The sequence below is a fragment of the Balaenoptera physalus genome (genome assembly GCF_965194825.1).
Source record: "Balaenoptera physalus genome assembly, chromosome: 6".
NCBI lineage: Eukaryota > Metazoa > Chordata > Mammalia > Artiodactyla > Balaenopteridae > Balaenoptera > Balaenoptera physalus.
This window is the reverse complement of record NC_138885.1, coordinates 110691097-110709668: the sequence shown is the minus strand read 5'-3', so window position 1 is coordinate 110709668 and position 18572 is coordinate 110691097. Positions and strand designations below refer to the sequence as shown.

General features: G+C 56.1%; 2 protein-coding genes and 2 long non-coding RNA genes across 4 annotated transcripts in view; 1 reads left to right on the top strand and 3 right to left on the bottom strand.

Annotated features, from left to right (window-relative positions):
• Window positions 1-18572, bottom strand: part of LOC309662635 — a 930148-nt gene that overhangs the window by 424825 nt on the left and 486751 nt on the right. The window lies entirely within an intron of this gene.
• LOC309662924 (uncharacterized protein) lies at window positions 4706-6992 on the bottom strand (the record flags this gene model as incomplete). The annotated part of the gene is made up of 3 exons (XM_082466132.1): window positions 4706-5833; window positions 6030-6186; window positions 6926-6992. The coding sequence occupies 3 exons, from the start codon at window positions 6990-6992 to the stop codon at window positions 5059-5061; spliced, it is 999 nt and encodes a 332-aa protein (XP_082322258.1). The 3' UTR covers window positions 4706-5058.
• Window positions 9317-11036, top strand: LOC309662626. Its single transcript, XR_014264823.1, has 3 exons — window positions 9317-10735; window positions 10865-10902; window positions 11008-11036. It is a non-coding gene; the product is annotated as an uncharacterized lncRNA (long non-coding RNA).
• On the bottom strand, window positions 11360-16321 carry LOC309662625 (transmembrane protein 18-like). Its single transcript, XM_082465538.1, has 5 exons — window positions 16214-16321; window positions 15151-15271; window positions 12764-12818; window positions 11588-11681; window positions 11360-11500 (listed from the first exon to the last, which is right to left on the bottom strand). The coding sequence occupies exons 1-5, from the start codon at window positions 16268-16270 to the stop codon at window positions 11408-11410; spliced, it is 420 nt and encodes a 139-aa protein (XP_082321664.1). The 5' UTR covers window positions 16271-16321; the 3' UTR covers window positions 11360-11407.

Genomic DNA, 18572 nt, shown 5'->3' with positions numbered 1-18572 from the left:
TTCCTGAGCCACCTCCCCGTGCTCGCATCTGTCTCGGAAAAGTTAAGCTTGAGAAAAGTGAAATTCTCCAGTTTGCCTGCCAATTCATCCCTTAGAAATATCAAAACATAATTCCAATTTAAGTATTTAGAATATTTTTCTCTATATGAATATTACAGCCAAATAGAATAAAATATTTATGTATTCACAAATACAGATTTACAAACTATAACTGTGGTATTCTTTTCTAATAGAGATTTGGCAAAAAAAAAAAAGAGTAAAAAAGGAGGGACTCAGAGCTGAGATGGGGGACCAGTTACTTGAGAAATAGGTGGTCACAGATGAGCTGACGGCTGGTCTTACTCAGAAGGCCAGTCCGCCTGGGTCTCGGGGGAACCTGAGGAAACCACAGGTGACGCTTGAGTCTTACCGACCGGGTGGGTTCATGACACTTCCCGGCAACCCTTTGCTCACATCGATGAGGTAATATTTTCAAAATGACTCTGAAATGCATCTTTAATGAATTAAGTACAACACACCTGCAGACGATCGAAGTAACACATATCTTAAGGTGCAATCTCGAGGTCTCAAAACCCACACAGTTGTTATGGGAGTCAATACCGTGGCCGTTTTGTATTCCCAAAATACGGGCTTTAGTGCCAAGCATGTCTGTCTCGGTAGAAAAAAATCATTTTTTCCAATTTTCATGCCATTGCATTTGCTAAAATACCCTTTTGAATTTATAGTTCAATGCAAACATTTTTTTGCTGTAGACTTCATGCTTCTGTAGAACTATCCAGAAAACAAATTGGAAGAATCACTTTACTTCTTTAGTAACTATTTACTGGACACTACTCCAGGTGCCTGGGGAGGACATGGAAATAACGACACAAGCCCTGAATCTTAAAATAACTAATAGCATTTTTTATTTGATTTTTTTGTATGATCTAGTCCATACCTTCATGGAAATTATTATCTGGTTAGATAGATAATATGTAAGCATTTAAAGAGATGGTTAAAACCAAAATAACATGTGCTAGCATTTGTTAAGTCATGTCAATACTCTGGAACCCAAATAAAAGTCTGTTTTCCATGATTTTCCCTAATTTTTGCCACAACACAGTGCGTAGGTATCAGCCATACCTTTTTCCAACTGAAACTGAGACTCAGAGAGGTTGAGTGCTTTACCAAAACTTAAAAAAAAGCAAACAGAGCTGAGATACAGAATCGGGGTGTCACATCCGAGCTCATCTCTTCCCGCCACACCCAGACACACTCGACCCTCCAGGGAAGTAGGGGGCGGACACTGGACGGCGCTGGGTCCCCCTCCTGGACCGGCCCCGGGAGGGACAGGGCACGGCTTGCCCCTGGCCAAGGAGCTGTGAGTGACAAGGGCAGTGGCCCTGGCTCTGCTGGGACGGTGTGGGGACATGGCAGCACGCTAAAGTCATATGTCTTCATAACTTGGGTCCTTTCAAAAAATGTAAAGTAAAAACAAAACAGGAAGTTTACTCATAGTTGGTAGACTTTAGGCCGTTTTAGAAAGAAGAGGCTGCACAGCCAAAACCAGCGTCAAACCCCAGGATGTTGGTGCCACCGCCCTCCCCCATGGGCCGCCAGCCCTCCTCCACGTGTGGGAGTGGCTGCCACGTGCCAGACATCGAGGCCACTGTCACGGGTGGCGGTGCTGGCCACGGACGAGCTGGTGGCAGAGAAGCCAAGGGTGGACGGTGCAGGTCGTCGCTGTGGGGTCTGCAGGGGCCCTGAGACAAGAAGGTGTCTCCCTGGGGGCCTTGGTGACCCCCGTCTGCAGTCTGCACTGTCCTGGGAGTTACTGCCTTGACCACGTCTCTGTGCTCAGGGTCCAGGCTCAGTGGGTCCTCGGCTGCAGCCACAGGGCAGCAGGGACTACAGTCACTGGTCATGCCAGCAACCGCTCTCAGGACTCAGTTCCTCGAGGATGGCGGGTCAGGGGTCGTCCTTGGTTTCCCGCTACACTGGCCTCTCCAACCTGGCGGCTTGTTCCCCCAGAGCAGGAAATGTTCACAGTCTTGGAAGTGACCCCATGGCTCTGCCATGTCCTTATCACTGGAAGCCCTTCACTAAGTCCAGCTCACATTCTCCAGGGGAAGGAATCGCATGCGGCCTGAGTGCCAGGGCCTTCCTTGAAAGATGCCAACGTGGTGGGGGGCAGGAATAATTGGGTCAGGAATGCACGAAATTTCACTCTAATCAAAGGACAGGATGTTCTCTAAAAATCAGAAGTGCAGAGCCCTTGACATCTGGTGGACCGAAAGCCAGGAGAGATGGCTGAGCTGACCCGGGGCAGGTGAGGGGGGAGGGAAGCCCTTGGAGGTGGTGCGAACACCCCAAGGCTGCAGGGACCCCAAGGACCCCCAAGGGGCAGCGTGGCCGGTGCCCTTCCTCAGGCCCACACGAGGGCTCTGGTGGGGCTGAAATGCAGCTCCCCGCCTGGCTGGGGCCCTGGGATCTTCTGCGAGTCCAGGCGAGGTCACCGTGAGTGACAGCCCGGCTTCAGGACCAGCATCGGCAGTGGGGGGCCGGGCCTTCTTCCTCTAGATCAGGATCGCAAGACGGTCCAGGGGAGTGACTTGACCCCCTCCCGCAAAGGCCAGACTCTGCACCCGGGGCGTCATCCTGCACAACCGGCCCCCCGGGGCCTGGAGGCGTCTCTGATCCCGACTGGTGGCCATCCTGACGGACCGTGCACTCCCAGGAGATCTGCGTCTTCTGGGGAACCGTCCGCAGAGAGGACAGTTTCCCAACACTGCTTCTTACCAGCCTTTCCTGCTACAAGCCCAATTAGGGGTTCCTGTGATACCAAACCATGGGAAACTTATGAAGTATTCAGACTATTCTGTTTACTCCGGTGATGCAATCAAATCAATAGCAGTTGTAACCAGAATCTGGGGAGTGATTTTCTGGAATGGATTCTAAAATATTTGCAGCTCAGGGGGGTGGCCGTTGTCAGGCCGTGTGATAAAGCGCAGGTCAATTACAGAGCTCGATGCTCTAAATTAATGCCACATGACAGCACGTTCGGGCCGCTTAACAGACGTGGTTTTTAAAGGGGGTTGACAAATGGAACTTACGGGCCTGTTTTCCTTTCGAGAGGCTGTGATGGAATTCTGCAGCCCCCCTGCCGTGGGCTGACATGAAAAGATGACTCTGCAGAGTCCAGATTTAACACCTGGTTACGCTCTGGCCCTGGGACTGCAGTGCGTTTAGCTTCTCAGGGGTCCACTACCCCCTCCATCTGGTACCAAGGGACCACGTGAGCCGGTTCTGTTCCCTTCAAACTGCTCCCAACAAAGAACCCGGCAGCATCTACGGAAAACCAGGGTTGAACTAAATAACCAACGCTTTTCTCAGTTCAAGAAGCATTTTGGGGTCTGCCGTGTGCCAGGCCTGCTGGACTCTCCACGGACTTGTAGGCAGGCAGGATGAGAACAGCAAGAGGAACGTCACCGGGGGCCTGAGACCCCCTCAGGTCCCAAGGTCCGGAGCTTCCCCCCATGAGCCTTTGATGGTGAGACTTTTTCTGGATGTGCAAGGAAAGGCTTTGCTGGTTGTTAAAGGGATTTCATGCAAAATGATGTAAAACAAGGCGAAGTGAAGAGATGCCATTGGAAGATGCAGACTTAGTGCCTGTGGGGTGCAGAGCCAGTTCACAAATGAGCCAGAACCTGGGCTGTTAACGCCCTCTGGGACCCTGCATGGGTGGCCCGACGCAGTGCCCCCGGGGGCCTCCGTGAGGTGTCCATGGAGGCGGGACAGCCACGTAGCGGCCCGACCCGAGGGCAGCAACAACTGTGCCGGCAGGAAATGGGGCTGGCGCCTCATTTCTCCTCGTGGGGACCGTCCCAGAGCTCCTAGGCCACGGGTCAGCCCTGGCCACACCCCCGACTCAGGGTGGACAGCGTTCTGGCCTCGGGCTCCTCACGAGGGGACGCCTGCAACGAGCCTGGTGCCGCGGGGCGCCCTCGGCTGGGGTCGTGCAGGCTTGTGGGTGAACCGCCCTCCAGGCCTCCTCATGTGGCCTCTTCCCTGACGCTGCTTCTCCCGCCCGAGACCCCTCAGCACCCCTTCTCGCCAGCATCCACCTTCTTACAGACACAGGCAACACCCCGCCCAGAAGCGTCCTCAGCCAGGAGCCCCTGGTTCTGCCCCTTCCTGGACGCGGGGCCTTGAGCATCTGGGCTTCAGGGGAGTAGCAGGCACTGTGGGTGCCCGGCTCAGGCACGGGCGCTGCACGGGAGCCTGCCTCCTCCAGGCCGCCACAGTTAGGAGATGCAAGGAAAGAAACATTACCTACAGGGCACACCGTGTTTCCCTACAGCTATTCTACTGCAAGCCATGGCTTACTTGACTGTAAGTGGGATTTCTTCTTCAGAGTTGAACTTGGCAGAAATGCGCTAAAAATGCTAGCTACGCTCCTAAACCACAGGGCACGTAAACCTTGAAGTCAGAAACGTTTCCAAAAACTGCCATTTAATTTTCTGAAAAGCAAGCCAAATACAATGACAGTTATGATTTCCACTTGAATCGAAGGAGGGTCAGTGGCGGGGGACCTGACCCGGCCCCAGACCCCTTCCCCGGGCCAGCCCACCGCCCTCGGGATGAGGCTGCCTGGGCCTGCGAAGGGGTTTGCAGAACCAAGGAAGGGTCCTGATCCATCTGGGGGATACCCCGGGGCGGCCTGACCTCATCAGGAGAGTCCCCAGGGAGACCTGAGGAGGCAGCAGGTGAGGCCGGGGACCCAGAATCTGCTGACAGCCCCGTGCACTCGGCAGGGGACCCCATGGCCCGGACGAGGCACAGCCGGGCTGCGACTTCAGCCTTGAGACCTGAGAGGAGAGCCCGGCCCTGTTTTCAGCGGTTACACTGCGGTGTTTGTTCTGCAGAGAAAACTAAGACAGTTGCTAAAACTTGAATTATTTCCTGTAATTTCTCTGCAAAATTCTCCACAACCGTTGCAGCACAAGTGAGAGCTGCGTGTCAGCTGAGCTGCTTGGAGAAGGGCACCACTGCCCCCGGGACGGCTCAGGGCACAAGCCTCTACCGCATCCTCTCCTCCGGGCCGGCGCCGTCCTGGGTCTCTGACGCTTCGCCCTGGAGGCTTGGGTACGTGTGTCTCCAGCCGGGACTTGAGAGGAAGTGGATGGGAAAACTGTAAAGGCCTGTAGTCCAGCTGCTGAGGCCCCGAGGCGGCGAGGTGGCGGAATTTAGTGCCTGGCGTGAGAGCGAGGCCGGGGGCGAAGGGCCCACGGGGGTGGAGGCGGCATTCCAACGATGTGACGGCGCTCCCAGAGCAGGCCGGTATTTGAAGGGAGATGATCTTAGGGCAGCCGGACCGTCCGAGGAGGGAACTGACGGGTCTGAGACCAAGCGGCTCCTGAGACGGGGTGTGCCCCTCTTGGGGGGGCGGCCTCGCGGGGGGCCGTCCTTGGTTAGGACAAAGTAGGGAGCCCCGGGCGGGACAGCGGAGGCTTTCGAGGACCAAGGCCTGTGGGCGGGGTCTGGTTGCGGAGGCAGGTGATGTCCCGGGAGCCCCCAGCATGTCCCTGGTGACGGGCAGACAGGCCCCGAGGCCCGAGGGGGCTGGGCCAGCGGGCAGCTCTGCTGACGTGGCAAAGCGGTCCCCACTCTGAGCTCTGCGGGTCCCCCTGAGACCCCGGCGTGGACCCGCCGAGGGTCCTGAAGGAGAGGCTGCAGTGGTACGGCCAGGAGCTTCCAGAAACGGCGGGCCGTCTTCAAGGGCTGGGGAGCGCCAGCCGCCTGAGCAATAGATGAAGATGTCTTCTTAAAAGTGCTGATGTTTTCAACAAAGACTCTGAAACAAGCAAAAAAACACAGGCAAGCCAATAAGTGAAAAAAAGCAAAGACAAGCTAACCTTTCATGTGTTCTCATGGAAAAGCTTTGTCTTCTCCTAAAATTGCAGTTTGGCTTGTTTCCTACATCAATTTACATGTAAACTCCGAAGTTCTAGCCCTTTTATTGTGACACAAACAACCAAACCAACCTTTACCTTCTTATTGTTTTTGAGGCTGAATCTTGGGAAAATTCCGGATCACATCTTCTCTTTTCGGGTTGGTCATAAATCACCTGGCCTGTCACTGCTGTGAAAACTCCTGGGCAACTAAGACGACGGGGAGTTGGCGGGTCTGCAGCCCCGAGCCCACGACCTCAGCTTCTCTCACCAGCTAGAACAGCGGGCCGGGCCTGCGCTCTGGGACCCGCTCCCTGAATTCCTGCTCGTCTCAGGAAACCACGGTTCAGGTTGGATGCCCAGCGCCCCCGGTGGACGTCACAGGTACCGAGTATCTCGGCCTTCACTGTTGCTTGCAATCCACGTAGATTCCATTCCAGTTATTAGCCTTCCTTCTAGTTTTACTGTAGAAAATGTAGGGAAAACATGTTGGCATCTCTAGACTGAGAACTGTACTTTGAAACATAAACGTAAATGTTAACTGTGGAAACAGAAGCATCCGTTTGCTGCAACACGTTTAAAAGCAACTCGTGGGACCCGGGACTGCCGGCCATCCTGCCGCCCCCACGTGAGGCCGCGTTTCCAGAGGGTCTGTCCCTGCTGTGTCGTGACGACACAGGCATCCAAGGTCAGGCAGAACACGTGTAAACAGCTGCCGAGACGGAAGCAGACAGCAGGCTGGTCCCACTCAGGGGCAGAGCGGGCGCTCAGAGCTGGGGATTCAGGGACGAAGCCCCCATCTGATGCTCTGGGACTCTGAGGCCGGTCGTGCTGGACTCAGCGCCGGCCTGTGACGGACGCAGGGACTCTGGGGGGAGGCGGGCCCCCCCTCCACCTGAGGACGGAGGGTCGGGCCCTCAGGCCAGGCAGACGCCCGGGACTCCATCAGCTTCCCGCTCACACCCACCACCGCGGGGCCCCGGGACCCGGCAGACCTGGAGCCCGCGTTCGCAGCCTCGGGGCCCGGCTGCGCGGTGAGGGGTGAACTTGCTGCTGCCACATCCTCGGGGGCTACTGGGCGGTGACCACAGGCTCCCCTGTAGCAGCCACGGCACCCCTTTCCTTGGCTCAATCTGTCTGCAGAGCAGCCTTGAAACTAGAAGACAGTTCACGAGCAAATGTGCTTATTGACTGACCGGGAGGGACGGGGGCCGGGCTGCTACGGCCGGGCGGTGTCCCCTCGTGTCACAGGAGGGCGAGTTCCTGACCTCCAGACGCCTGCGTGTGCCTGTGTGCACGTGTGCGTGGGCCACGACGTAGTCTGGACGCTGTTAACCTAGTTCGCGTGAAGAAAGGGACTCAGAGCCCCTGGGCCCGCTCGGCGCCCTCAGCCCAGACAGCAGACGTCACACTCCTAGAGGCAAGGCCGCCTGGCCTGGACTCAGCCTCGGGCGGTGACACGGTGCGTTAGCGCCCCCTGGGGGTCGCATGTGCCAACACGAGCGGAGGCTGAGAAACGGATTAATAGCGCGGTGGAACCGGCGGAGGTCGGGCTCCGCCTGCGAGCTGCCCAGAGAAGCCTCCTGGCCCTGTGGTCACCTGTCCGCGTCCTCCTGCTGGGCGCCTGGGGAGAGCTGAGGCTTCACAGCTCCCAGGGGCTCCAGGCGATTCTGACGTTAGATAAACCCCGTGTTACCACCAGCCCAGCAAGAGCAGAGCAGGGAGATCTGACACGTGTCGGATGCTTTGGTCCTTACAGCGATCTTATTAAATACGCGAGGCAGACCCCTTCCCACCGGGGTCTTGTCTCCCAGGGAGCGACGCTGTACACTTCTAAGCAAACCCCTGGGACCCTGGGAACTCTTCGTGCAGGAGATGGGATCTTACAAAAGGAGCTACTCCCAGGGCGCCTCCGCGGGGCTGAGACTTAGCACGGGAAGCACCCTCCCTGCACCCACGTCACACACACACACGTGACTCCCGAGAAGTTTTTCATGAACACGTTAATCGTTACAATCACGTGCACTAATGCGTGGAACTCCACAACAATTTTCTGTGGCTCCTGTTCTGGAATATAATTGTGTATTTTAATTTGCTGTGGAACAGGGCTATTAAAACTCCCAGGACGGTGTGGAGACCCCAGGGTGCGGATGTGACAGCTCTGCAAACACAGAAACCCATCCTGTCTGCACCTGAACTTCCAATCTCTGACCGTTTTCAGTGTCAGTTATTCTGCTCCAGACGGAGACTCCAGGGAGTAAACAGAGGACGCTCTGCATCTGTCACACACACACACCCCTTGGCTGCGGAGATAGGTCCCCTGGTCACTAGCCCAACCTAAGCAGGCGATCAGCTACAAAAGGAAGTGAGGTGATGACTGAGGCTGGATGCTACGCTGCAGGAAAGGGAACAGAATCCCACCAATTTCTACTCAATGTATTTCAAAACTTTAGACCTTTGAATTACATACCAAGTATGTCTTGAGAGATTCTTGGATAAATGTTTATACTGTCAAAATATAAATTGTCTGAATTTACAACTTTTTTCAACTTTGCAACTTTTACTATGAAATGCATGTAACTTTAACACTCAAATCTGATTTCACATAAACTGAATTTACTATTTTGGTTTGATAACTATGACGTCAGTAACAACTTGCAGAGCACAATTTAAAGAGCAAAAAGCTTATCTTGATTAACTTCACGGTAACACCTTCTATTTTCTGCGGTTTACACCACAATTCTCAGCAAGCGAACCCCTCAGGAAGAGACCGTGGCCCTGACATCCCTTCATGGACGCCTGCTGAGATTGTAAGGATGCCAGCAGAAGGTGACAGCCAAGTGACATGCAGTTAGTTCAAAACAGTCACAAACACACTGTCATCTTTACAGTTTTGCTTATTTATTTCATGTAGATGTTAGCTGATGTGTAAATGTTTTGTGGTCTGTTTCATTTACTTACACAAACTTCCATCAGATGCCCAAACAACGTCACCGGGCATCCTTCTCTGGCTCCAAATCCACCCCCTTTTGCTAAAGCTTTGGGGTGAGAAGGGACCGCAGGAAACCAGGAATGGGGATATGCTTTCCTTCAACGGACCAGGAGGCCCCCTGTGAACCCCTCCTGTCAAGCCCCACGCAGCAAGGCTCATACACCCCAAACCCTCTGGAGACACTTCTGGCTTGTAGGATTTCCCCAAGCAGGAGGACAGAGAAATATTTGTTAACACTGAATTAGCCACTGAATGTGAACTTACTAAAAAGTTAAAAAATAGTCTGTTTGTGAAAATAAAACTGTTCCAAAAAAATTGCACACGCCAGTGAACAAAAAGGCCCACATCATGTCTTTAGGTTGATATGCCATTAACGCCATATTTATGCAAAGTTAACAATGTTATTACACTACTGTCACAGGAAAACTGAGATCCAGTCAGACAGTCCCATATTAAGAGAGCCCAAATAATTATGGACAGTGAAAATGCCCCAGAACCTCCTTGGCTTGTGTGGCCGAGGCCAGGATGTTCCTATCCATGCATTCTGTCCCCTGGGCCCTGGCCCAACCGCACAGCTGGAGGGGACCAGCCTCCCGCCCTCAGCCCCTCCCACCATACCCGTGCTCCCAGGGCACCGCGCTCACAGGGAACCGGCCAGCTCGGCCCTGCTCTCCGAGGAAATCACTCGGGATGCAGTGGACTCTTCTGAAGCCATGAGACCATTAGACACCCTGAAGTGGAAATTTCCAGAAATGCACAATGAGGCATGCTGCCAGGTACAAGAAATTTAAAATCTGACTTCACATGAGATGCTGTTTTTTAAGCCGATTTTTAAAACATTCAATACAGAAGTTTAAGACATCAAGGAGGGACTGGAAAAAATTTCAGGATAAGATCTCCAGTAGCTTTATCTAGGAAGTTCTACCTACTCACTTCTACAACTAATGTCAAAATTCAGGAAATAATTTCTCTACTGAGAGTTTACAACTACCTAGAAAAACTTTATATATCTGGATTTCAAGATTTAATTTCATAATCTGTCAAAGTGTCACCTTTTGAGCTTCTAAATATAAAAGCTTTCATATGAACAGATTTTCTTTTCTTTTTGAAATCTGAAGAATGTATTTCACTTATCTTGTGAAAATTATGGTAACTGTTCACAAAGTATTTTCTTAAACCCGAATCAGGAGCCAACAGCAGCCTCTTTACGGAACACTGTGTGTTCAGACAGGGGCTCTGCTCACCTGTCACCCTCCAGCTGCAGCTCCACGTGTGACAAGACCACGAGCGTCCTGCACAGACGCTGGTTTACAGAGCAGACATCACAGGGAAATAGTGCACCTGCTCCGATAAACCAACAGCGTCACGTCCCAGGACACCCAAAGGGTAAAAAGAAGGTGGAACATAGGAATATAATCAATCTTTGTATTTGCCATAAAAAAAATCTGTTAGTTGAAACAGGTGTTGACAGAATGTTGACTGTGTTTACTTGTAACTTTCCTTCCAGAAAACAACTCAAGGGGCTCATCCAGCCACTGCTTCCGTGGATCCCGACCCGGGGCCTCCGAGTGTCATCACATCTCTAACTGGATGAAAGGCAAGGCAGCCCCTCGTGTTCTGTCCTGTGGCAGCACCACACGGAGAGGCCACCGCTGTGCAAACCAGGGTGACACGAGGTGACACGGGGTGACGGAGGTGACGGGGGTGATGGAGGTGACAGGGGTGATGGAGGTGATAGGAGATGATGGGGGTGATGGGGGTTGACGGGGATGACAGGGTGACGGAGGTGATGGGGATGACGGGGTGATGGGAGGTGACGGGGGTGATGGAGGTGACACGGAGTGACACGAGGTGACACAGGGTGATGGAGGTGACGGGTGATGGAGGTGACAGGGGTGATGGAGGTGATAGGAGATGATGGGGGTGATGAGGGTGATGGGAGGTGACAGGGGGTGATGGAGGTGATGGAGGGTGATGGAGGTGACGGGGGGTGATGGAGGTGATGGGGGGTGATGGAGGTGACGGGGGGTGATGGAGGTGATGTGGGGTGATGGAGGTGACGGGGGGCGACGGGGGGTGATGGAGGTGATGGAGGTGATAGGAGGTGACGGGGGTGACGGAGGTGACGGGGTGATGGAGGTGATAGGAGGTGACGGGGATGATAGGGGTGATGGAGGTGATGGGGGTTGATGGGGGTGATGGGGTGACGGAGGTGCCCACGCGTGGATGGCACTGTCCCTCACTCAGTCACCGTCCCCACGTGGATGGACGTCTGGTAGCTCACACGGTCGCAGGAGTGCTGTGGACGCGTGGCGGCGTGCGCGGCTCCGTCTGCTTACAACTTAACTGGAGAGACGGGAGCCCCTGCAGCCCCGGCGAGGGCCCTGGTGGACGTGCGGTAAACTCTGTCCTAGAAGCTGGTCTAGGTGCGTTCCAGGAGCGGACGGGGTCTGAAGGATGCTCACGCAGGGCCGGCTCCGAGCCGTCACTCCTCCTTGGGTCTGCTCCTCGCCCTCCGCCTCTCCTGCAGGGTCCTCAGCTCGGTCATCTCGGTCAGGGTCTTGCGCACCCACAGGACCTGGGAAGAACCGTGCAGAGACGCCGTCAGAAGTGGACACGCGCCGTGTGGGGAGGACGGAGGCCTGGAGCTCTGTCACGCACGTACCACGATGGCCAGGGCGTTGAGCAGCAGTGGCGCCGAGAACACTATGGAGATGAACATGCCCCTCGAGTCGAAATACTGGTATTTCGAGAACAACCTGTTTCAAGAAAGATTTAAAGATTACGGGGCGTCACAACACGGCGTTCTCGTGATACTCTGTCTCAGGAGCCCCTCCACACAGGAGGACGAGGTGGGCGCACAGCCCCGCCTACACACGATGGCGACCTCAGTCCCTTTACGAGGCGACCCTCCTAACCCCGTGGGGGACGACCCCCAGGCCCTCCAGGGGCATTGCGGCCCCCATGCAAGCTCAGGCCGAGCCCCCGGAGAGGGGGACACGGCGTGGCCGGGCCAGGCTGCCCCCAGCGTCCCGCTCGGTGGCGGCGCAGGACGTGACCTTTACGTCACTGACTCAGCGACAGTCATCGCCCTGGGGCCACAGTGAACAGAGCCCAGCGCGGGGTGCTCAGCATGTGCGTCTTAATTAGAAGCGGAAGAGACAAAGCGGGGGCCGGGTCGTGCGGGGGGCCGAGGGCGGGCTCCTGACCGAACGACAGGGGCCTGAAGCCGCCAGGAGGGCACGGCGGCCGGGGCACGGCTGTCACTCTGCTCTGAGGCCCGTGCGGTCCGGGTGCCGAAGGCAGAGCCGGGAGGCGGGGTGCTGATCGGGCCACGTCGTCCCCCGGGTTGCGGGGACACAGGGGGACAGCGGCACTCCCCTCCCCACTCGTTCCAGCCTCCCGAGGGTTCCTGCCTGACCTGCGAGGTCCAGAAGGAGAAGCTGCGGCCCCCGAGGGAGGAGAAGGCCTGGGGGCGGCTCTGGAAGGGGGGCCAAGGGGAAGGGTCAACTCTACAGCGCTCACTGGACACGGAGTGGCTTGCCCGGGTGTGTGAGCAGGAAAGGACACGCGGGTGAGGACAGAATGGCCGGTGTCCCGGAAACCGGGGAACCAGCGTTTTCAGGACCAAGTAAATCGTGGGTGGATCTCAGTCTCCCCGTCACGGACTAGAGCGCTTCTGTTTTGGGGTGGGGGGGGCCTCCAGGGCCCACGGTGACCGAGGAGACCGGACGGTGGTCACCGTCCAAGGCTCATCGTGAAGGAGGCTGGGGGCCTCCCAGTGTGCTCTGCCGCTGACGGGGACGGTGTCACGCAGGGTCCGCGTGCCCGGGCCGCTCACCTCCAGTTCACTGCCACCGCTTCATTGATGTACTCCGCGCAGTAGACTAAGGTCACTGAGAAGAGAGCAAGCCCACGTGAGAAGTCAGGGGACCAGCCCACCGCCACCGCCTTACACATCCTTCACAACGTGCTACGTAACGTAAACGTGACAGAACAACGCCACGCTGGATGAGACGTAACTTCTATTTCACACATAACGTGAGGGAACATTACACAGAAAGGAAACCCAAGGTGACACACGAGGCCGGTGGTCTCGGTCAGACCAGGCCAGCCCTCAGCGGGGCAGCGCCGCGGGGACCAGGCTTCCTGCCCCGACGCCACCGTGGCCGCACTGCGCCGTCTGCCGACCTCCCTGCCCCGCAGGTCACCGTCGGGTGCAAGGCCGGCAGTGGCACCCGAGGGCCCTGAGACCGGAGCTGAAGGCCACCTGCCTCCACCCTCCGGCTGCCTGGATCCCCCAGTGGTGCTGGCGGCAAAGACACGGAGGGCGCACCGACCTGAGGGGACAGGAGCCGAGGGGACGGCCCTGGCCGCCCTCACAGTCCCACCTGGAGCGCGGGGAGCGCTGGGGGCGTGGGGAGGGGGCCCACCCAGGGCGGGAGGACCGCGGGCTGGCCCAGCACCACGTGCTGCTCAGGGCCTGGAGGGGGTGGAGGAGGGGGAGGACGGCCACCAGGAGCCTCAGCCTTGTAAAAATGTGCACACCCTCCGGTTCCTGGGGTAAAATGGGGGGAGCAGTCCTTGACCACTCCCTCGACGACTGGACCCGGAGACGCACATCAAGGAAGCAAAAGAAAGGAGACGGTAGAGGAAAAGAGAGGCCTGAGCACGGGGGGCCCACCTCCCCGGAGGGCAACGTGATGCATCGACCACGCGCCCCACTCGGGAGCTGGGGAGCAGTGAACCAGTCTGTGCTTCATTTGTAAAACTGCAGCAAATAACATCCCAATCTTCTGCAGGTGTGAGAATTAAATGCGCCATCAGATGTGTAAACGCACTTAGACCAGCATCTATCAGCCCCACGCTAAAACAGTCACCCTCTGTTCGTCCTTGAAAACAACAAACCCAAACGTAGCTCCCAGGTTCACAAAGCTGTTCAAGTATGGGCTCCTTGCATGAGGCTCTGTGGCTGAGGCCATCACCTTTTTTGTGCTTCCTGCCTCAGGGCCTTTGCACACATTATTCCCGGGGCTTGGAGTGTCCCTTCCGGCCCTCGAACGCCTGCTGCCTGGCTGGTTCCCCCGCATCCTTCCCCCCTCAGTTTACCTGTCAGGGCAGTGACTTAAGTGCAGCCCCCTCCAAGGGTTTCACGGTGCTCCTGCCTCTCCTGCCATGATGCGCAGCAGGGCTGTGGTTACCCAGTGTATGCTGGGGCCCCACCAGCTCTACGAGGCTCAGGGGCCCATCTGTCCTGCTCACCCCTCGCGTTCCTTACTAGGGCTCTCACGTAAAGAAATGAAGTAACATCCATCCCTGACCCTCAGGACTATTTCTGTGATGCAGGCTTGCTGCTTCGCGCCTGTCCTAAGACAACCTCTTGTTTGGAGTTCCCACCTTGCACAAGGCCAACTGAAAAATGACAGTTAAGATGAGTTTTTGGACTTTGTTAAACTACCAAGCAAGATCTTCAGCATCTTCCCAACGTCCGCAAGATTAAGAGCCCAGCATAGCCTCTGAGGCCCCGGCCCACCTTTCCTGCCTGAACATACTTCTAACTGGTCAGCGTCAGAATGTGGTTCCTCTGACACCTGGCCCACCCTTTCTGTCCGTCACCCCTGTGCTCTCACCCGTTGCCTCCGCCCCAGATGCCAGGCCTGGGCCAGACATCTGTTCCTTACCCAAAGAAAAAGAGATTTTACTCACTCTTTACAGCCCCTACCATAACTTTATCTCCTCTGTGAAATCTTTCTCAATGATTCCACACAGCTCTGTTCCTTCTCCAAACCCTGTAGATCTTACCTTCAAAACTGACCCGGGCAGTGTGTTATTTTTGCACCACAGAGCTTTCCTTCCTGGTTTGCACTCCCTCCCAGAGCACGCAGAGCAGCTAAGCCCCCAGAGGAGCCTCTTGTACAGACTCAGCGTTTCGGCAAACCCAGCTCTCGTTTGTGTAACTGGTATTCAGCACCCTCCCAGGAACACAACAGGTGCTTGAGACGCCTTTCAAATCCAATATCCAAAATGTACCTTATCTTTACAGTACCCACAAGTGAAATATGGGAGCGGCCTGCAATCAAAGTAGAACACAAGACAGGAGCGTTGGGAGGCCTTACAAGTACATTCACATATCACTGGGGCTACAGAGAGAACGCGCACACGCGCTGCCGCAGCACACAGCCGTACTCACCCAGGCACTGGAAGTACTCACCGCGGAACTGTACTCACCCAGGCACAGGAAATGCCCCACCTGCAGCTTATAGCTCCGCGATGAGAAGCAGGTGAGCAGCGCGCAGAGCACGTGGAAGGCAGCCAGCCCCACGAGCCAGGGCTCCGTCCAGTCCGTCTGCTGGAGGACACACAGCAGAAACCCCTCAGGGTCCCCCTGCACTGGACCAGGCTGCACGCTGCCTCCCCTCTGAGCACGTCCCGAGCGCCCCAGGCCTCACAGGACACGGGCTGGGGGGACAGGGACCCCCACTGCACCCACGTCCAGGGACTGTCACCCGGCCGTGCCTGGCTGCCCCCACACAGGACTGAAGGCTTTCCTACTTGTCGAACAGAACTGCACTTCAGGCTGGGAGATTCTAAAGACCCTCCTCCGCGGGGAGATGAGAAAGTGGTGCCTGGGTCGGGATGCACTCGGTCGCCCCCAGAGGCAAAGCTACCAGTTCCTTAGAGCAGTGATTAAAGCCTCAGAAATCCGGGCCACCCAAACTTGCAAGACGTGGTTTTCTCCCGCCTTTGTGACACACACCCTGCACTCCAGATAGTGCTGCGACCGCATGTCTGCTCAACTCCAGAGGTGGGCTCATCCGCACCCCTGTACTCGGACCCCCTCCTTGAGGCTCAGGTCCCCCGGGGGCACGGGTGCTGGCGGAGCGGCCCGCGCCCCGCCACTCTGCCCACAGCGGGTCCACGCCACCCGGACCCCCCATCCCAGCCCAGGACGGCCCACCTCCCCGCTCCCCGCCGCCACGAGGTCCCAGCTCTCCCCGCAAACCCCCGACCCCCGACCGCCCCGCACCTCAGCATCCCGCCTGCCCTGAAGGTCCTCCCACCTCGTCCCGCCCCCACGCCCCGGACCCCCGCCACGCCCCGGCCCCTCCCCGCCACGCCCCGGCACCCTCCCCCGCCCCGCCCCGCCCCGCCCACCCAGATACTGGCCCCGACCCTGCACCCCCCCACGCACGCCTCCCGTCCGGTGCCGCCGGCCTCCCCGGCGGACGCTGGGAAATTTGGAGAGGCCCCTGCCGACAGCGACCGAACTGTCAAGGAGGCAGCAACTTACCGTGATCACGGCGGGGATGCTGACGGGGAACTTGCTGACTGAGAATGCAGACGACATCGCCCCCGGAAAGGCCCAGCCTCACCACCACCTTTTCGTCTTCCCCGCCCCGCCGGGATAGGTCAAGGAGTCCTCTGGTGTCCTCTCGCGTTATCTCCACTTGTCGCGATGACTGCTGTGTCCGGAAGCGGCAGGCACCCTGCCATCTCGCGATATCTCCAGTGCCCGGTAACAAGTTCAAATCTCGCGAGATTCCGTGGTGTTAAATATAAGGGAATTACGAGTAGCCGCCAGCGTTGTTTTCCCCGCCGAGCTGCTGCGAGAGGGATGTTTTAGTTCTTCCTATGTGACGGGCGCTCATAAATGGCAGCTCGGAGGACTGGGGGCTAGTGGGCGTCCCTGCCTTCCTCCCCCGCAACTCCCAGGGCTGGGGGCGTGGGGTATCGCTCAGGAGAGTGACCTGGACCCCTAGGAACATAGGGGAGAGTGACCTGGATCCCGGGGACAGAAAGGGACAGTGTCCGGGACTCGGGCGGGGGACAGAGAGGGAATTGACCTGGACACTGGGGAAAACGGGACAGTGAGCTTTATAGACAAAAGCTTTATAGACAAAATACAACAAATTAATATCTCATCTTCAATTTATATATTCACTATTCTGTTAGTGTCTCCTGACCTCAGGGATCTTGGAGGAGTTTGTAACTACATGGATTACAGGGCACATCGCCATGTGCTGTTTCCGTTGATTTATGTTTCTGTCTCAGACATAGGAGACGGTATATTTATTGATCTTTGTCAAACTCACAACATTTTGTGCATTGCCTGGACATACTAAGAAATTTTTAAATGGAATTTGAGGGTTTAAATCATGTGTAACAATTGTGCCTTCGTGTGTCAAAATTGGGGCTGCCAGGCTGTGGACTCGGGCCGGCTGTGGACTCAGGTTAGCCGTGGGCTCCTAGGTGGGGCAAGCAGGTGTTTCAACTGTGGTGGTTTGCAGACCTTGGGCTCAGCCAGGTGGGCTTTGGCCTCTGCATGTGGCGCTGATGTGGGTCTACAAAGGCAGGGACTGGGGTAGATGCCATCAGATCAGAGACACCCAACAAGGGCTCGATTTTATACAAGTCTTAGAGACATTGTTTGCTTTGGCCTTTGCAAGGCGGCTCCAGCTGTAAAGGGGGGTTTCTGGCCCAGCAAATCGTGCCCTCCACCATTCTGCAGGAAGGGCCAAGGGGTGAAGCCGGGAAGCCCTGGACCGTCCAGCAGTATACGAGTCACACCAGGGTGCCTCCAGACTGAACCTGGACGTTGGGCATCTCCGGGGCCCAACCTGCCACACAGCCAGCACTGTGTTCTTTCCTGTGGCTGCCCTGACGGAACACCCGACGGGGGGCTTAAAACAGCAGGAGATGGTCCCTCTCAGTCTGGAGGCCAGAAGTCCAAAGTCCCAGGGGCAGCAGGGCCAAGCTCCCTCTGAAGGAGGGGGGCAAGGTCCCTACTGCCTTTTCCAGCTTCCCATGGAGGATGGCAAGCCCTACATTCCACTGTCACGTGTGCCTCCATCTTCTCTTCTCATCAGGGCACCGGTCACTGAGTCAGCGTCCACCCTCCTCCAGTAGAGCCTCATCCTAGCTTGATCACATCTGCAAAGACCCTGTTTCCAATAGGGTCCCAGTCACGGGGACTAGAGCTTGAACATATCTTTGGGGGACACAGTTAACCCATAACCTGTGTAACAGATAGCTCTGCCATACCCAGGGGTGCCTGCTCCGGGAATGGACACAGCAAGTGGGAAGAAAAGGTTCTGAACACAGTGGATGGGAAAAAAAGAAGGAAACCTCAGTAGGAGCTCAGGTATGTAGGTTTCAATTGCCACTATCTTAGGGAGGAAGTAATAGATGTCCTCCCCTCCCCGAGGATATAATACCTGTGTTACGGAACTCAGGTCCAGCTGCTTGCTGCTCAAAACTCAATGTTCAAAAGGTAAGTTTTGGTAGAAATGGGAAATATTGCTTCTAATCAGAAAGCCAGCAATCTGGGGAGAAGGTGGGCTGGGTGTCCCCAAAACCAACTCCGAAGATTCTGCCCGGCCACGAACGTTTTTAAAGGGAGAGAGGGGACGTAATCTCAGTTAAATCGTGGAGGTAGGAGATCAGACTCATCGCCATCCCCCACTGTGTGCAGGCTGTCGACTCCTTGGCTCTTTCTTTAGATGCTGTCTTGTTCACAGTTTGTTCACAAGATTCCTGAAAGGGGAAGCTGAGGAAAAGATCTGGTCATCTGTTAATTACTTATTCTTCATTTTTACTTCCTTGATCTACGGGAAGAACCAACAGATTAGGCAAGGCTTTGTGTGACCAAG